The sequence below is a fragment of the Balearica regulorum genome, chromosome 9 (assembly GCF_011004875.1).
Source record: "Balearica regulorum gibbericeps isolate bBalReg1 chromosome 9, bBalReg1.pri, whole genome shotgun sequence".
Lineage (NCBI taxonomy): Eukaryota > Metazoa > Chordata > Aves > Gruiformes > Gruidae > Balearica > Balearica regulorum.
Window position 1 is genome coordinate 26,712,946 of NC_046192.1, and position 18,198 is coordinate 26,731,143.

At 40.2% G+C, this 18,198-nt stretch overlaps 2 protein-coding genes across 12 annotated transcripts in view; one reads left to right on the forward strand and one right to left on the reverse strand.

Moving 5' to 3' along the window:
• Window positions 1-4,189, reverse strand: part of SMC4 (structural maintenance of chromosomes 4) — a 39,764-nt gene extending 35,575 nt beyond the window's left edge. The window contains exons 1-3 of one of the 4 annotated variants that reach the window (XM_075761637.1): window positions 4,036-4,189; window positions 1,736-1,931; window positions 425-600 (exon numbers count right to left, since the gene is read on the reverse strand). In XM_075761637.1, the coding sequence (XP_075617752.1) occupies window positions 425-600; window positions 1,736-1,892 (333 nt within the window). In that variant the 5' untranslated portion in view covers window positions 1,893-1,931; window positions 4,036-4,189. Of the gene's footprint in view, window positions 1-424; window positions 604-1,735; window positions 1,932-2,532; window positions 2,795-4,035 lie in introns of those variants that run through there. The other 3 variants (XM_075761633.1, XM_075761634.1, XM_075761636.1) reach the window with 3 other exon arrangements.
• A 508-nt stretch (window positions 4,190-4,697) lies between these two features.
• The window catches only part of IFT80 (intraflagellar transport 80), a 53,557-nt gene continuing 40,056 nt past the window's right edge, over window positions 4,698-18,198 (forward strand). For 2 of the 8 annotated variants that reach the window (XM_075761639.1, XM_075761646.1), the window contains exons 1-4: window positions 4,750-4,921; window positions 7,121-7,204; window positions 7,972-8,197; window positions 16,058-16,168. In XM_075761639.1, the coding sequence (XP_075617754.1) occupies window positions 7,172-7,204; window positions 7,972-8,197; window positions 16,058-16,168 (370 nt within the window). In that variant the 5' untranslated portion in view covers window positions 4,750-4,921; window positions 7,121-7,171. Of the gene's footprint in view, window positions 4,922-5,336; window positions 5,791-5,897; window positions 6,028-7,120; window positions 7,209-7,971; window positions 8,198-16,057; window positions 16,169-18,198 lie in introns of those variants that run through there. The other 6 variants (XM_075761642.1, XM_075761640.1, XM_075761641.1 and 3 more) reach the window with 6 other exon arrangements.

The following is an 18,198-nucleotide window of genomic DNA, read 5'->3' on the forward strand; positions in this document are numbered from 1 at the left end:
ACCTCAATTCAGCTCAGCTTTCTAAATTTTAACTTGTTAACTCAAAGCGATACTGCTTTTAGCAAGCACGTTCACAAGGAAAGTTTCATGATTAGCCACGTAAGTCTCTTGTGGGCACTAAAAAATATTCTCATTCTTCTAACACACCCCTAAAAGTTCTGCAGTAAACGAAATAAAGAGAAAAGAGTGGGTTTTTAAGGTTTACTGATAAATTAAAATTGTACAGTATCAGAAAGTTGCACTTAACTGTTTTTCTCCACTACCCAATAATGAAAATTTAGGATATCATTATATAAGTAATTCTAGAACTTAAATATTTTTCAGTTATTTTGAGGTATGCTTACATGAAGATACAGGAAGGAACACTAACACACAGCGAAGTCTTACCTTCATTTAAAAAACGCTTAAGGTAAAAGAAAGATACCTTATGAAAAGGTCCCAAAGTTTGCTCCCCTGCATAGGATTTGAAGTTCTGGTTTACAATATGAGTTATCATGAGACGAGGAGCACCAGCTTCATTGGTCATTGCTGGAGGTGGGGGAGGAGAGATGCTACCCAAAATCTCTTCTAAACTTCGATTATCAAGCACCTCACTTGAGACTGCTAAAAACCATCCAAAATAAACAGAAAGAAAAAAAAGACTATAAGCTCTCAATCACTAGACACCTTTTAAAATGTTCAACTGGAAAAGCAAACATTTCTACATGAACCAAACCTATATTTTTGCCTGCAATCATTAAAACGAGCTAAGTGGAATTAAAATTCTTCTTTCCATGAACTGAATTGTTTAAAAAGAGATACTTAAGATGTCCCATCGATTCACTAGTGGGCTTGTTCTTTCATTATGTAATTCTTATTCTAACACACTTTAATAGACACTGCAATTACAATAGCTACAACCGTCACAATAAGCCTACAAATCTGAAACAGGCAAAGCCTTTCTAATTAATAAGTGCAAAGCCACATTTCAAGCGTGCTCACAAGTCACTCTGCAAGATTTGGGGATCGCTGCACAATGCTCTGAAAGCTGTAATGACAGCACAACTACTCTGCAAAGACAGGAAGTTTGTTACGAAAACAAACTGGCCCCCTGGATATCAGCTAGTTGTAAGCAAAGCAGCTTTTCAACAGTTACTAGCAACATTTTCTTCAAATACACAGTAGTTCTTGTCACAAATTTCAAGATATTAATCCATTTGTCAAATACCTTGCTTTAATAATTGTGTATCTGGCTACCTAAAAAAGACACACACTGCTGGTTTTCCAGACATTTTCAGCAAAATCTCATCTCAAGAAACTCAAGAAAATACACTGTTTCATGAAAAAGAAAGTCAAATCATTTTAAGAGTTAAGTAAATAAACTTGACATTTATTCCATTCCAAGAAATCCCATACCATTGGCTGCATATAAATTTGAAAAATCCTGCTGTTGTACCACAATCTTAAGCACAATGTTACAGATCAGGAATATGAAATAACCTTTATTAGGAGAAAGTCTACAAATTGCTTTTGCACTTGTACAAAATCACTGGTCCAAACACTTTAACTCTTTGCACACCCTCTTTAACATTTTAAAAGCAGTTTAAACCTTGCCAGGAGTCAAGGCTTTCAATATTCCTTTCTAGAAAGGAGCAAATCCTATCTGGAACAGTTGGTAAATTCAATTGGATGTTGTTGCTAAACAGGCACTATCATCAAGTTTACACATGATCGGAACCACAATATTCAGACCTACCTTGTGGAGGTACTTCGCTAAGCTGGTTGTCACCTTCATTTTCCACTTCCATGTCACTGGTGGACTCCTCTAAGGGCGCTCTGCCTTTCCGATGGGCTGCTGTGGAGGTTTTGGTGCTCTTGCTTGGCATGATCTCTGTTGGCTGTTCCCCTTCCATTCCAAGCAATCAAACTACTGAAGGGATCTATCTCCTTTGCTAACATAAACAAGAAAACCCCGTGATCTCAGCATTGAGCTACAATCCCCTAAGGAATATACCTACATGTTTGCCCAGATGTTTGACTAATTTAAGAACTAAAGACTAGAGATATTTTGAAGATAAAAAAACAAATTTGAATCAAAACCTCGAGCTTAGCCTCATAATGGTATATTTTAATACATGTCAGCCCCCAAAACAACAGACCGACCCTAATCTGTAGAAACGGCAAGAATCTACCTACTGAAAACTCACACAGCCATGTTCAATGCGGTCACTATGCTCAGAGAAAGCAACCGTGATGCTGGGGGCAAAAGAGTTAAAGACACATTCGCACTAACAAACTGAGTAGCCATATGTCTATACTCTTCTGGAAACACTCTTCACATACACGTTTCAGACCTGACACGCATTTTACTTTCAACAGTTCAGGCTGACTATATATTTTATATAGATAGACAGATAAACAGAAAAAAACCTGCAGAATTATAGCAAAGACTTGACTCTTAAACTGTTTAAATCAACACACTCATTCCACAAAATATAACAGAACCACTACAGCCAGCATTCAACATTTAACAGAGAAAGCAAACCAAAATACCTTAATCTAGTCACGATGTTAAAGTTAACTGATCAAGAACAAAACATTACCAAAGTCCATCAGCTGGCACTTAAGCACAGCTCCCAAAAAGTACAAATGGAAAGCAACCGATCAGAGGAAAGACGACTGCAGGAGCGAAACTCTCTCCAAAGAGTTTAAATTGCAGCAAGTGGCGAAGTTAGTTCACAGAAAAACAGACATGAGAAAGTTTACTTCTCACAAGATAAAAAACTGACGTGGTTAGAAAGTCATCTTACAATTGGTGCCAATCATTTGACGTTTTCAGACCTACCCCCAACCCACACTCTCATGAGAGTCCTTCATTTGGGACAATGGGGGAGGGGGGGAAACGAGAGAAAGAACTCGTTTTAAGGCGATTTGAGTCTATGCCCCTGTTAAGAAGTGTTCCGCAATGGCTGTCTCAGACAATTACAGCCTCTCAAAGTACCAGATTTATTTATTTTTTTCCAAAACTGCTCCACTCCAACAGAATTGTGCAATATAGACCTATTTACCTTACCAACCCTCCCCCCCTCCGATACTTCAACAGAACGAACAAGCGTAACTACTTGACCTCCGCTTTTAAATCGCGATAAATCAGCTGCCACATCCCAAGAAATTTAACAAATTCGTGCCCAGCCCCTCCCCCGAGTCAGTCCAAAGGTGTTTGTTAAAAGCATCTCTCAGCGATCTCCTGCCAAGTGCCGTTTTTGTTACCGGGATGGCGAAAAAGACAGTCGGAGACGGACAGAAAAGCTTCCTTATTAACAGCCGATTCAATTTCATAGCGGTAGCCCATGTCAGTGAAAAAGTTCTGGTGGTTTCCCCCCCCCCAATCCATCCGTTAATCAAAGGAGTCCAACTGTACCCTTGTCACGGTCTTTCCAAGTCGTTACAGACTTTCTTACGATTTCTGTCTCATGCTTCAAGCATAAAAGGAGCAGGCAGAGCTAGTTACAGAAGGGTCCCTGCTTTGTAAGCAGATTAAAATCGGACTTCTGTGCTATCGAAATGTATTCCTCTCCTGCCCCGTCCTAGGTGGGGTCCCCAGAGGTCCCTAAGGGCACAGCGGGAAACCTTCGGCTCTCCCCCTTGGGCTGCAAGAGGACCCTCTCTCATCCCCCCTTCTCAGAGGCATCTGCCGACACTGGCCAGGACGGACACGCCGTGCCCCGCCGGCGCGGGAACCGAGCGGCCGTCGGGCAGCCCGGACCCCTCGGGAAGGGCCCTCGGCGGAGCAGCCCCCGCCCGGGCCCGCAGAGAGGGGCTGCCGCCGCCTTTCATTCCTTCGGGGCGAGGAGGAAAGGGGAAGTAGAAGGCGCGGGGCAGAGCCCGCCGCCCTCTCAGCACCCCCTGCCCAGGGAAGCGCCCTCAGGACGCCTCCGTCGCCCCGCTCACTACGGGTAAAGCCCCCCGACTCCACCTGCCCTCGGGCGAACTGCCGGCGCCTCTGCCCGAAACCCTGCCCACCGAGCTACCCCGCACCGCCCGCCGAGCTGGTACCTTCGAGGACTGGTGGCGTCCGGCCTCAGCGAGGCTGCGGGTTGCGGCAGCGCGGGCGGCTCCAGCTCCCGCCGCGGCTCGGCGGCTTCCACACTCGAAAATGGCGCCCAAACGGCGAACTCGAACCGAAATTCGTTAGAAAAGCGCGGGGCATGCTGGGAAGGGAGGGGGCTGGCCTCCCGCCGGTTTGAAAGGAGGAAAAAAAGCCCCGCTCCCGCGCCATCTTGTTTTCCGTTACTGCGCGGACGGGCTGGGCGGGATAAAAGTAAAATAAATTTCCTCGCCTCCAGGAGCGGCTTTTTTTTTTTTTTTTCTTGGGGGGGAGGGGGGAGACTCGTAGTTGAGGATGACAGCGGCCCCACGGCCGTGCCTGCCCGCCCCGCGTGGAAAGGATTTATTTTAATTTTAGAAGTAGGTCAGTGGGCGGCGCCTGGTTGCTCGGCAACGGGCGGCGAGGTGGTAGGGCCGGAGCGGCAGCGTGAACGGGCGCTGTTATTTAAAAAAAAAAAAAAAAAGTTAAAAAAAGTATAAAAAATAAACAAAAATTGTGGGGACACGAGGGTTTTAAAGCGGTATTAGTTAACGGGCGGCGCAGTGACGCCACTGGGCCGTGTCACCTGGTCGGGGAGGGCCCGTGAGGTGGCGGTGGGACGAGGAAGAAGAAGTCTCGCGGGAAGTAGCCATAGAGACGGAGCCGCTTCGGCGGGGGGGGGGGGGGGGCGGGCAGGCAGCCGCTGCCTTGGCCCTGCAGCTCCTGTGGCGCCGCGGGACGCCGCGGGGACGGGGAGGAAGGCGGGATTAGCGCGGAAGCCGCCGGGGCTTGGGAGCCGGCCGCTGAGGCAGCGGTCCCCACCGCTCTGCGCTCTTCCTCCCGCTGCCGGCGCAGGTAAAGGCGGGCTGGGGTAGGCGGTGATCCCCCTCCCTTCGCCGTCGGGGGAGGCTGCCGGTCTGACTCACCGCCGCGGTGGGCGAGAGGGTCGGGAGCCGTGACCCCCGGCGCGGCGTGGGAAGCGGGCTGGGCGAAGGGGGGGGAGAGGTCCGGGAGACAGCCGGGCGGCGGGGTAAGGGCGGGGGAGTCCCGACCCCTGGCTGGCCCTGAGGGAAACGGGCACTGGTGCTCGCCTGGAGAAAGCGCGGCGGAGGGAGGACGCTTTCTCGCGGGGGGGGGGGGGGGGGGGGCGGATAATCTGCCGTTCGTGAAACTGGGAAGTTTGTGGGGAAAAGCGGGAGCTGGCACGGCCGGAGAGCGGGCTTTGCCGCCTGTGTGGTGTCTGAGGCCCTCCCTCGGGAGGGGACGCAGACGGGGTGGGAAGAGCTGCGGTTCCCTCAGCGGGGAGCGAAAGCCGCCCGTGGGCAACCGTGTTGTGAGGAGCGAGCCCCTGCCCCGCCACCGCCATCCACGACGCCCTTTCTTTCCCTCCTGCCTTTCCCTTCGCTTCCCCCTGTTCTTGCTCAACCTCCCGGCGCCGTCTCTGATCCTCGTCTCCTCGTTCAGCAGCTCCGGAGGGGAAACGGCTGAGGGGAGGAGAGGGCGAGCAGGGACCGAGGCGAGCAGGCGTGGGGCTATGGTGCAGGACCGTGAGGCTGGGAGAAGCTGGGACGAGCGCACCGTGCCAGAATAACTCCTCGTTATTGCCTCATCCTTTTTAAAACTCCTAGTAAATGCTTTCAGCTAACCTGCTGTTGGACTCGTTGCGGAGTTGTATGTAGTGTACGTGCTAGGATGAGTAATGATGTACCTGTTGGTGACAACAGGTGAGCTGTGTGACATAAGGGCGAGCGGTTTGCCATTTAGGGGCACGTAAAGAATGTTTAAGCTGTTTTCAATAATTCTAACAAATTTCTGGTCTTGTCTTTGGAAGGAAGGTAGCAGAACTCCGTGTAGTGGGAGCAGGGAGGGAGCGCAAGCTGGAAGTTGACAATAGCAACATGCCTGCTGACACACTAAGTGAGAAATAAACAATTAGAAAATACGAAGGGGTAACTGAAAAGGTGGGTTTAGCAAGTTGTGGTGTGCGCAGAAATAGAGCTTATAAGATCTGTGCGTGCAAATAAACCTGAGGTATTCTGTTAAGCAGGAGAGATGCTTATGTTAAACTGGAGAAGAAATCCTTAATGCTGTTTTACTCCATGCTGTTTCTTTGCCGTATCCAAATCATAAGGTTTATGTTTGGGGATTTAGTTTTAGAATTTTAGTGAGACTAGCCCTGCCACTGATTGGCAGAAAACATTGCGGCGTATGCTGAACGCATATTTGCAGATGCTGAACAAAGGCATTGCCACCCTGTAGAAGTCAAGGATGTGATTAAAAGGCTACTTTGAAAGCTTAGCACAATCACAGGCCCCTTTTAAATGACTTGATGATGAGATTCCCCGGGTGTTTTTTGGATGAGGGTAGGAGAAGGAAATCAGACATGCAAGTATGAGAGATAATTATTTTAAAATAAAAATAACTATATTGTGTGTCTATCAATTAATGTAAAGTAGGGTTGAAAATAACTTATTTTATCCTTTGGGCACCGAAAATGGTATGGTTTAGGACTATTATCCTTTTAATGCTTCTTAAATTCTGCATAGTAACTGTTTGACACACAGTAATTTTTATGCTGAAAAAATTCTGGAAGATTAGATGGTTGTGTTGTGCGGCATCATGCCCTCCTCAGAGTATGCCCTCTGCTCCCACCCTCTCGCTTTCACTTCTTTCCATCCTGAAGGGCAAAAGAGTTTTAACCTGAATCAGTTCCTCTATGCTGTCCAGGCACGGACACACAAAGGCTTTTGCTGTCACAAGAGGGTGGGACCACATTGAACTGTTTCTGGAATTACTGTGTTGCGCTGAAGTATCGCGGACGTTGCAAATAGAGATGGATAAAGCACTAAGATGTCGCATCATTTTGTCATAGCAGGATTATTTTCATATACAGTTGGGTACTGTACAACCAGAATTCCCTTTAAATTCAGGTCTGTTTTGGTGCTTATTTTTCCACAGTACTAATGTACTATTACTTCTAAACTTTTTATTTTGGTGTTAGTGTCTTTTTTAATTTTGGCTACTTATATATGTGTTTGTTTTGTTTTATTACAGTTATAGCATACCTACACATCTTTTTTTTAATGCTCCATCTGAACAACTGAAATGAGACTGAAGACTTCACTTCTAAAGGAACCAAAACATATCCTTTGTCTCAGAACAAACCATAGAACAGCATGTTAATTCCTAATAGACTCTTTTCCAGAAAGGATTTCTTTATCATGGCTGTCATAGTAAAATATTTGTAAACTGCACATGTGTGTGTGTGTTTCTTTTCTTCACCTTGCCATTCAGTGCAGCCTTTAAGGGCAACATTTTAAGAGACATTGAACACTCTTAGAGTAATACCTTCCCTTCAGAAGCTATCAATGCTTTACTAGAAAGTTTTGAGTTTTTCTTTCCCTTCTTACTTGTAGTGATAAGTTAAAAGCTTTCCCAGACAGTAAATAGGAGTAGTGATATATCTACTTGCTTGTAATAAGACATGCTTGTAGCAGATGTAAACAAAATAGTAATTTTCCTACTAATAAATCAGATATGTCAACAATTTATATATGATGTGGTGTTAATAAATTTGAATGATAGTTGGGTGTTTTGCACTTGCATTGTGCATTAAGATCCTTCTAGAGGTGTAACCCAACATTTCAGCTGTGTTTCTATAAGTATACATCATTGCAATAATTATATTTTTACATGATCGTTTGCTTTAATTTTTGCTGAATTTCTACCTGCTCTTTTCTTGACACAAAAGAGAAAAAAAATAATCATTTTTTATATAAAACATTCCATGTGATCTTATTAAAATAATCTTTCTGTACTGTTCCTTCAGTTTTATATAGCCTAGATGAGATATTCTGTAAGCTTATTTTTAATAATTACAATTTTCAGACTTCCTTAATTTAATTAAACATAAGGAATTAGTTAGCTGTGTGGGATGGACTACAGCTGATGAGCTATATTCCTGCAGTGATGATCACCAAATTATGAAATGGAACCTTTTAACTAGTGAGACTACTCGAGTAGTGAAACTTCCAGATGATATTTATCCCATAGATCTTCACTGGTTTCCCAGAAGTATAGGTGGCAAGAAGCAGTCCCACGCTGAGAGCTTTGTTCTAACAAGTTCTGATGGTAAGTCGATTTAAAGTAGTTATACTTTCATACCACATTGTGCTTATGTCACTCAAATACATGAGAAATTATTTGCAGTTAAATAGCTTGCAATAAAGCAACTTCAAATACCTATATACCAGTTGCACTGGTGTACAGCTAATAATTGCTTCAAATTTAACACATTGTATCACTGTAATTTTCTCCCATACAACGTTATCAAACGTACGTCTAACAACAGATATGTAATTTTTTATGTAAGGGAAATTTCTACCATCTTTTTTTCAATTTCATAACCCAGTAGCTTTAACTATGTCTGTACTGCATGCCTACATAGATACCAGATCACTTGTAGTTATGAAAACTGATGACCAAGTTACTGAAATTGCTTAACCATGATGTTTGATACCAATGTCATCCATTTTATGCACATGTTACAAGAGTATATCTCATTTCTGGCTTTTGTGGAGTCTTGAGTATCCCTCTGAAGCATCTAGTTCTGGCCATTGTCAGAGATGTAGGATTAGTATATATGTCCGCTATACTGGCAGCTGTGTGTGTGTATATATATGTATATCCCATATGCTGCTATTTGTCCCATATACCAGTGTGCTAATACTAAACTATATGATCCAATATAGTAGTTGCTGTATTCCAGTGTCTGGATTCTGTGTTGTGGAAGGGAGGTGGGAGCAAGGAGGTTTGATGATTCCTTGGGGTTTTTTTCCCCTCCTTCCCAAAGAGACTAGGAGTTGATTTTGCCCAACTTGCACACAAATTTTTCTTTCTGCGTGAAGGCAGATATAGTCATATCCCCAGTTCCATGAAGAAATCTTAGGTAACTGGTTTCATTATTATTTTACATTTATTGTGAAGCAGTCCATACTGTTCAGGTCAGAGTTTGTCTCCTTAGTGCTGTAATGTGGATTATGTTCCACAGGAACAGGAAATTCCATCAGGAATTTTCTGTGCAACTTTTCCCCTTTGTTTTTTACCCTCATCCCTTTTCTTTAAGGAAAAGAGTGTCTTCTTGATCTAATTCTTTGTCTGAACAAAGTATGAAAAACAATGGTAAAAATACATTTCCTTAACACCCCTCCTTTTATTTCTGTTACAAAGAGCTTACCGTGTGGAAACACTGTAGCTCTGATAAGAATGTTTCTTCCTGAATCTACCAGTTTTTAAAAGGGGTTGATCTTTTATCAAGTCTGCTGGTTTATGTTGACCTTTGTGAATGATTTCTGATACTTTCGTATGTTACATCCAAGAACTTGGCATGCAGGTGACTTGGAAGAGCTGTATGACTCGTTTGCAGAAGCTGGGCAGTCCTTATGCCAATTCTAACTTTTTATACCTTTGTGTTTTACTCAATTGATGATGCTGTTGAAGGTTCCAGAATAAGTAAATTAAATAATCCTGCTGGTAGTAGTAATTATATGCCACAAAGAAGCAGATTGCATCAACATACTAAACTTGGTTTGTATTCTTTTGTCAGCAGTCAAAGATCTTGGTGGTAAAGCTATATTTCTACACAAATGGTAGTGATGGAAGTTTCTCAATGCTGAACTCAAAGCAATATGTTGCTCTAAATCTCTGCCAGCTTTTTCAGGCAGAACAGATCATGGTCAATTGTTACAGAGAGTTTCCATCAGGATAATAATGGCCATCTGCCCGTGACCCTGTTGAAAGCTTTCACAGAGACCTATTGATAGTTTTAATGGGACTTATGGATAATTTCCAGCTAACTTCTGCCCATGTTTTGGCCAGAACCTTGAATTTTGTGGGTCTAGTATGTTTTCTTTGGTGAGGGGAACTTATTGTAGGCTTTTGGCTAGCTTAAGAGTGAACTTGATTGGGAACAGAACATTTGTTACTGGGCATTAGCAGTCTGGAGCTGATGCGTTCAGCATGGCTTTCTGTATGATGGAGAGAAGTCATACATATTTGAAGAAGGTAAAGGAAATTCATTCCTTGCACAAAATGTTGGTGATTTCTCTGACTTTTGGCAATAGTTGTACTTAAAAATTAGGAGGTCTTGAGAGTTCACTTCAGAGTGGAGGCCAAGATTTCTTCAAGACGTTCAGTACTTCCTAAGGAATTCCTAAGGAATAAATGCATTAAATTTACGGAACAAAAGCAGGGCATCTTTTAGTCAGTGTCTGAAGGTTGGCTCCCTATAGCTTCCTAGATGTACGTGGGGAGGGAAGATGAGAAGTTTGACCAAGTAGAGTTGTAATTTTTGCAATACTTGGTGCTGAATTTTACTATGAATTTTAGGCAGCTGGGTCTAATGAAGTATATTGCTGGTAGAGCTCTTAAGGTGGAAATGGAAGCTTTTGCGAAAGCTGAAAGGAAGGTTCATTTGTATCAATATTTGCATACACTGTAGTATTATGCTTTTGGGGGCCAGAGTTTACTTAAAGATGTTCTTCAGAAAGTCAATCAACAATCAGTATTAACTGAGCTGATTTCTATGAGATTTGTATTCTTTTCCTTCTAATGATAAACATGGGATCGAGGGGTTTTTGGTAGGTCAGCCAGTGCTCTTAATTCCATGCTTTCCTCCTTTCTTTTTGTTTCTCAGTTTTCACATTTGTATTTCTAATATCCTGTTTCTGTTCACTTCTAAATTGTATGTGTAAATAGTGAGCAAAAGAGCAACTGTACTAAGTCAGATCTTCTGTTAATTTATTCAGTCAGTTTTTCAGTGTTATTAAAATAATATGCTAATTTTTCATGTTCTGCTTGAATAACACTTTGACAGAGGTTTTTGCAGCTTAGCAGATGATTTTTCTTGCTGCTTAAGATTTTAGTTATGTGTGACCAACAAATTCTAAACCAATCCCTTAGTGTTGATCTGTGTCTTCCTCAGTAATACTTTTGTGTTCATTTGCTTATAACTGTTATCAAATTTTTTTTGTCTAACCTAAAGTTATCATTCGAGGAGTCTAGCAAATGTTGAAGTACTTTATGAAGATTTCAGCTACAAGACACAGTGAAAGGAAGGTCAGGAAAAATGCTGTCTCCTCCATAACAGTAAAAGAAAAAAAATTAAAGATTACTGAATGAGAAAATAATTCTGTGGACCATGTAAATGATCGTGTAGTTATATCTCTGTTCGAATGCACTTGAAAGCCTATCAATTCTATCATTGTCCAGCTTTTGGAGATCAGCTTGATTAACTTTCACTTTCTTTTAATGCAGCTGTTTCTTGCTTGCATGCAGCATAAACTGTTATGGCTATCTTTGCCAACTTGATTGCAGAAGGGTTTTTTTGTTTTTTTAATTTTTTTCTTTTTTACAAATGTGTAGGCCCTTCAAATTGTCCAGTTCTCAGCACATCCCTAAGACCTATCGTCTTAATGGTGATGTAGCTGGGATAGGTATTGTCTGACCAAAGTCTGCAATCCACTAACTTCCCCCTTTCCCAAGACAACACATCCTTTAGTTCTTCAAGCCAGCCTGGTGATCGGTCATTAGATAATTTTGTATTGTTCAGTGAGTGGAGTTTGTATTCAGCCCTTGCATTCCCTCTGGACGTCTGGGGGCTTTATTGCTGTTCCTGTCATTAATCTGAATGCTACTTTTTGCTAGCATAGCACAGTGCTATGTAGAACTGAGCTTTGCTGGATGAATTGCTATTAAAACTAAACCCTTTTTGGTTGTTACAGAGCAGTAGATACTCTGCAGTAGGAAGATAACATGCGATATTGCGGAAGGAAGATAGGATGTAATTTCTGTTTAAGTGACCAGAATAAATCTCAATTTGTTTATATGTTCATAAACTGCTAAATGTAAACAAAACTGGATGAAGAAACTTTTTTTCCCTTAAAGTTCTGTTTCCTAAGAAAATGAGACATCCGTGACTGGTGGTGTAGAGGGACTGGCTGGCAGGTAATCAGGGACTTTGGAGCTCCTGGATGGGTTTTATGGAACGAGGCAGCTATGTGATGGAAAATGCCCTCTGTGGCGTGGGCTGCTGACATTTCACACAGGGAGGAGTTGTTACGCCTGCCCTCGCTGAAGGGAACCGCTCAGCTGGGGTCCCTTAGGCAGTAGGGAGTACAGCAACACAGGTTCATTTGGTTTATTCTTACTTGTGGAATAAGTTTTGCCGTAATTAGTTAATAAATCACAAAACCTGAGATCTTAGCACTTTCAATAAGGGAACTTATCTTCTAAAGTTTCTTTCTTTTTTTTTTTTGCATATGCAAGCAGATTATTGCATTGTAAAAGTGCATGAAGAATTTTTGTTGCTTAATTGCTATTTTCTAATAACCTTACATTTAAAATTCTGTTCAATTGTTGCTTATATAGCATGCTTTATGTGTAAAGCCTGCAATTTTCCTGCAACAGCTAATTCATCTCTGTGATAAGGATTCCTGGAAATTTGCTGAATCCAATGGAAATGGATTATAATGTCTTTACAAGGTTGCATTAATTCCTGGTTGAACTCCAGATGTTTGTGAAATTAGAGTAAATGTAAATTTAATCCTCTTGGGTTTTCTTCTGAGTTGTATCTCTTGTGGAATATTGGTTTTTTACGTCCTACTTCCATTGATCTCGTTGCTGCTTTTTTACAAAAATAAAGAATATATTTAGCTTTAAACTGCTCATTAAGCACAAATGATAAGTGATTAGACCTATTTTTTCAACTTTTTATGTTATTGATAATTTTACATGAGGTCAACATTTAAGAGTCTATGAAAAGTAATGAACAAAACATGCATGTTTTATATTCTGCATTTGAATAGGCTGCTAATCTCCCACTTGAAATTCCTCCAAAACTGGAGAGTCACTTTAAAATTGAGGATGGCTTCTGGCTTCAGTACTTAATAAAAATAAAGGAATGGTATTGTACAAATCTGAGATACAAAGCAAGATTCAGTTGAATCACTTCTATGTGCTCCAAGCATACAGCTAAAATTTTCCCTTTCTTAATTTTGTATAAGGCAGTAAGTTCTAACTGGAAAGCCTCTACTACCTCAGTGTTAAGTTGAAGAACAGAAGGCAGAGAAATCCATTGAAACATTGCTTTTGGAGCAGCCTCTATGTGCAAATGCAGTGAAAAAAGCAGTGTCTGAGTCACATCATTTGACTGTCATCAGCTGTAAGTTCATATGTTGGAAAAGTAAAGAGGTTGCAGAAGTAATGATGATATCCATGAAAACTTGATTTGGTCCTGTTCTGCATAAGTGTTCTGATACAGTTTTTAAATGCATGATCATGTTTTTTCCAGATGCATTGTATATTAGTGCCTAAGGTGGACCTGGTTTTTTGTGAAACTGTATTCTTTCCTGCTAGGCTACAATTTGCTATGTTTCACTATTTTAAAAATACCTTGTGAAAGAAGTAAGAGCTTGTGGAGTGGGAAAAGATGCAAAAGATTGTTAAACGAGTTGAATGTTTCCCAGTATGACAGGATTTTATCCTGTACTCTGTGACACGGCCCATTGTTTTCCCGATAATGTGACCTACCAGGAGTATTCAGTTGCTTGCCAACTGTCTGTCTGTTCTTTCATTTTAATTTATTTTTTCTGTGTCGAGGGGTTTGCTTACAGAAGTATTGAGGTCTCACGGATTCTACCTAGGTCAGTGGAAGCTATTGTTTCACTATATAAAATGCCATAGAATTCTTTGCATCCCTAAAAAAGTATTTCTGAATGTTTTGGATCGGATACGGAAAGTTGATGGATGCCATTGAGTTATATCTCTGTGTATGTTAGCTCTTTTTTTTTTTTTAAAAAAAAAGGAAATTAATGAAATATGTTCATAATGGCTATGAAGAGCTCAGCCACTTAATGATGAACAGATGATGGCATGAGAGTATTCACAGTCCTATGATCAGAATAGGCTTAAGTATTCTGCAATGAAAAAGATCTTGGCTACAGATTGAACAAGTACACTATGCATTGAAAAAGACAGGTGATCAGAAAATAAAGCATGGTTTTTAATGTATTAGTTTAAAACCAGAAAAGGCCATTTTGGCAATTTAATTGGAGAAAATAGCATTTACCTATTGAATTGCTGTGAATCCAGTTATTGCTTATACACAAAAACTGAGAATCTCAGACCTGGGAGATGTTCTATAAAATAACTGATGCATTAACTACATAAAATATATTTTATAGTTGTAAAATAATGTAATACATTAAATGTAGAATACTAGTTTTGAAAATTTTAGGAAACTAAAAGTTAACTGAATGAGGAAGAAGTGGTCTTAGTAATAATATTAGTTCTGTGAATTTAGAAAAAAATGGGATTAACTAGCTGTTCACAGTACTCTGGTAGATAGTTATGTATGATATTTAAAATGGTCTGTTCAAATAAACTGATTTATATAAATAATTCTTTTTCTTCACTGTTAATCTGATTCGGCTGGTCCTGTGTGGAGCCAGGAGTTGGACTCGATGATGCTTATGGGTCCCTTCCAACTCAGGATATTCTGTGATTCTATGAAAAAACCTTTTGCTTGGAGATCCTGCATTGACAGAGATTTGTCTGGATGATTGTGCCTTTGGGTTTATGTACTTAAAAGTAAAATGAAGACAAAGTGGGATTGTATTAATTTGAATGATACTACAGAGAGCCCCGATGTGTGTTTCATGGTTATTTGCCAACAGATCCACCAGAATGCTTCTTCTTTGGTTTTAGTCTGGCTTTATTTGTTGTTGTTGGGGTATTTTTGTGGGTTTTATTTTTATTAAAGTGCAAAATAAAATGTGGGAAACCAGAACAAAATAAAAATTGTTTCAAGCTTCTGGCAGTGCAGGCCACCTAAATTTTGCCCTCTTGGCTACTGTGATTTGAATGTGCATTTTGTGCAGTGATATTATGTGTTTTTACCTCCTAGGCAGTTCGTAGTTAACTCTGTTATCACCTGCATACACATACTGGTCTTGATAATGTGGTCCTTTACTGAAATAGTCAGGTATTTATTTTCCAGTTCTGGGTCATCAGGCATGGGATTTTTTTGTAATTCATATGCCCAAACAGGACATTATTAAGGGAAAAATTATCCCATCGTAAGTAATGGAACATTTGCACACACTTAGCATGCAGTGACCAGTGGAAATTGCTTATAGTGGCTCACTGGTAGAATAGATAAAATAATTTTAGAGTTTTGGTTTTAAAGTAGTTAATTTGAATCACCCAACTATTCTAAGCCATGCGTTTGTTCTGCCACATGTTTCCAAGTCCTCCTTTGTCTGCTCTTTGGTCCAGTTTCAATTTGATCTTCCTGGATTTAAGCAACATCCCTCATTTGGAAAGAAAGACTTCCTCATGCTTCTGTTGAAATCATTAATAGCTTTGTTTTTGGCTTCTGTGAATTTCCATAACAGCTCCATAATGCAAGCAGTAATACTTCCTCAGAGCAGCGCACTCACCGATGGTCAGATTGTTCTAGCTTTTCCATTATCCTTTTGGTGTTGAGTGATTTTTCAGATCTTTAAAAAAAAAAAAACCAAAAAACCCCCACAAAACCCACAAGGACTCTCCGGGGCTGCAGTGTGTAGACCTTTGTTTGTTAGCTTTCAGACAACGAAATAACATCAGGCAGTTGTGTCCCCAGAGAAACACGCAAACTTGAGGGACATAAGAAAAATGAATAGGCAAAACGAAGATTATACATACAAAAAAGAAAAAAAACCAAACAACAACACTGTAGCTAGTTTACAAGTAGTTTTTCTGCAAGAGCTCATTTGTTTGGGCTGATCATAGCTGTGAACAACATAATTGCATGTTTTGTTCTTTTTTCCATGTTGTTGGTTTCTTGTCTTGTTTTGTGTGTGTGTTTTTAACAGAAGATAACACCATTACAGTTGTAAATACCAATTCACAAAATTAGATATATTATTTGTATCTTGAACTTTTGTTTAGGGAAGTTTCACTTGATTTCAAAGTCAGGAAGAGTAGAGAAAAGCGTAGAAGCACATTGTGGAGCTGTGCTTGCAGGAAGGTGGAATTATGAAGGAACAGCACTGGTTACAGGTAAGCATTCTTAAAGTTATGAAGTGTTTTGAAAACTAAAATAACAGAAGAGCTCTTTCAAAATAAAGCCTTTTGGTTTTTTAATATGCAAAGTTGACGTGCCATGAAGAAATGTAAGGGTACAAAAATATAGCATAAACCAAAATTTATGAAAAGTGCTTTCAATAAAATGTGCCGAATGTTAGTACTTTGTTCTATGGGATAAATACAACAGAATGTTTTGGAAAAATAATGTAATCCTTGACATATGCTTAGAAGATGTAATCCTAAATTTCATAGTTTATATAGTAGTTACATTGAATTTGAATGAATAAAACTGAGTCTATTAAGCGTTCACACGCTGGACTAGCTTGAAATTGTCATGAGAAGGGGGAAATGGAAACACAAAATCAACAATATAAATGAAGTTAGCTATAATAAGTTACTTATTTGTCTTCATTGTCACTGGGGTTATTATCACCTTGTTTAGTATAAGTTAATTTTGCACTAATTGATTAATGCTGTTTTAGAAGAATGTTGTCTATTTTAATAGAAGATCTAGTAAAAACATTTATCTTTTTTAGTGATCCTGTTTATTAGATGTTCTGTTTACTTGAAAGTAAATGTTTTTAATATCAGAGTGCTTAGAGGGTTTTATGGATGTTCTGTACTTCATAAAGGAGAATATTTGATTTTTTTTTTTCTTATCTGTAACAAAAAAGGTTGTTAAGTTGGTATATTTATATCTCTGCAATTGATATTTGGGATTTTTTTAGCCAGTAAAGTTTACTGAGGCCTCATGAGCATCTTGAATGTTCCTGTGCTTGTCTTTATTCATTATGAGGAGTGGTGTAGATCCAGCTGCAGTCTAACCCTCTTCTCTATTGAGGCCGGGAGAGTGATCTCCCAGTGTCTGCATCTTACATGTCTTTTTGTCCTAAATCTTTTGGTAATTAGTTGCTTTTGGCATTTTTGTCAGAAACTTCTATCTTGATGTCAAGGGGAAGCTAATTAAATTTCCTGTGATAGACTTCTCCTTTGCGGGATTTCTGTTGGTGTCAGAATTTTCTGCAGCCTCCTGTTGATCTAGCACAGCTGATTTCTTTGGACAAATTCCAACTCAGTCCAGAAGTACTGAAGATAATTTTGGATTTGCTTGTTTCCAGACTCAGTCTGACTCTAAAATGCTGCTTCAAGGAACTCTGTCTGGCATGTTCCTCTGAATTCCCTGAGGGATAGAAATATTGTTCTTTTTAAAGACAGATTTGCCTCAGGAACTTCTCCAAAGAAAAAGTAAAAATCTCATTTCCCCCCCTCCCTTTTTTTTTGAGAGACTGCATGACACTTGTGGGGAATATGGTAATTCATCACCATGTCCAGACAGTGTACTCTGAGAAGATCAACTACTCTTGTACCGCAAATATACTTTGAGGAAGAGTGAATCATTGATGATACCATATCAGTTTAAAATATTCTTTATGGCTTTATTTTATTTGCACAAATAAGATTTTAAAAATTTTTGTTACACTTTTCAACCACTTAAAAGCTACATCGGCCAGATACAAAAACCTGAAATTTGGTAAGTTACTTCTGAATGGAAGAATGGCATTAAGTGTCCAGGTGCCCCTTTTTCCTCATTAATTGAATCTGGGAGGCCTAAATGAAGGCCCAGAGCTGTACATTTTAAACATGATAGCACACTAGGAAATCTATGCTCTTAATGCATGCATAACTACGCTGTATAGTGCATAAGAACTTAACTTTTAATAAGTAAACTAAGTCTCTCAGTAACACGCAGTTATGTTATAAAATTTAAGCCTTCCAAACAGAGCCTTCAGTTTATATTCAGTTTCACTATTTATCAACTGTGAAGTCTCTAGTTTAATACATAAAATCTGCTCCTACTCTCTTTGGACTGCTCAGAGGCTCATTTAATCAGTCTCTGGGCCATTGAACTGTAAATAGATGAAAAACTGAATGCTAGCAATGCTGAATACAAAATACACAACTTGGGATTCTTAAAAAGTGACGGACTTGCTCTTCCCAGGAGC